General features: G+C 38.6%; 1 protein-coding gene across 1 annotated transcript; it reads right to left on the minus strand.

Annotated features, from left to right (window-relative positions):
- Positions 1-208: 208 nt before the first annotated feature.
- LOC107607443 (uncharacterized) lies at positions 209-559 on the minus strand. Its single transcript, XM_016309400.1, has one exon. The coding sequence runs from the start codon at positions 557-559 to the stop codon at positions 209-211; it is 351 nt and encodes a 116-aa protein (XP_016164886.1).
- Between the last annotated feature and the right edge of the window lie 364 nt (positions 560-923).

The raw sequence follows: 923 nt of genomic DNA on the forward strand, positions 1-923 counted from the left end.
CACCTTTAAATTTTCAAATTAATATTTTTAAATTTTCAACCTATTCCGAACAATTAAATTATTATTTTATTCTAATTAAACGGCTTATAAATTTCAGGTTGTTACATACTCCCCACCTAATTAGAATTTTTGTCCTCAAAATTTAGGATTTGCCTGGGAATAACTTGGGATAGTCCTTTTGCATCTCTGACTCTAGCTCCTAAATATGCTATTCTATTCCTTCTCTGCTCCATGCTACTTTTACCAACAAAACTTCTTTTTCGCACAATTTCTTCACACTAATGTCATCAATCCTCACCGGTGTGACTTGAAATGTTCGGTTCTTCTTCAACTGAACTGATTCAGGTTCTAACACATGAGATGCATTCGGTGTGTTCTTACAGAGTTGTGACACGTGGAATACGCCATGTAGGTTAGATAGATGTGGCGGCAAGGCCATTTGATAAGCCACCGGCCTAATTTGCTTCAATACCTCAAATAGCCCAATGTACCTCAAGTTTAATTTCTTCAGTTTGATTGCTTTTCCGATCTCAGTTGTTGGAGTAACCTTCAAGAACATGTGATTTCTTTCTTCAAATTCTAACAGCTTTCTTCTCTATTTCACATAAATCTTTTGTTGGCTTTGCGGAATTAGAATCCTAGCTCGAATTCGCTTAATTTGTTCAGTGGTTTCTGCTACTAATTTCAGTCCCAATACACTTGATTCACCCGCTTCATACTAATACAGTGGAGACTGACACTTCCGTCCATACAAGGCTTCAAACAAAGCCATCCCAATGCTCGCATGAAACTGTTGTTATAAGCAAACTCCACTAACGGCAAGTAACGATCCCAACTTCCCTGCTGATCCAGCACACACGCCCTTAGCATATCCTCCAATTTCTAAATAGCCCTCTCCGACTGACCATCAGTTTGTGGGTGAT

Source organism: Arachis ipaensis, chromosome B7, assembly GCF_059453495.1.
Source record: "Arachis ipaensis isolate K30076 ecotype BB chromosome B7, ASM5945349v1, whole genome shotgun sequence".
Taxonomy (NCBI): Eukaryota; Viridiplantae; Streptophyta; class Magnoliopsida; order Fabales; family Fabaceae; genus Arachis; species Arachis ipaensis.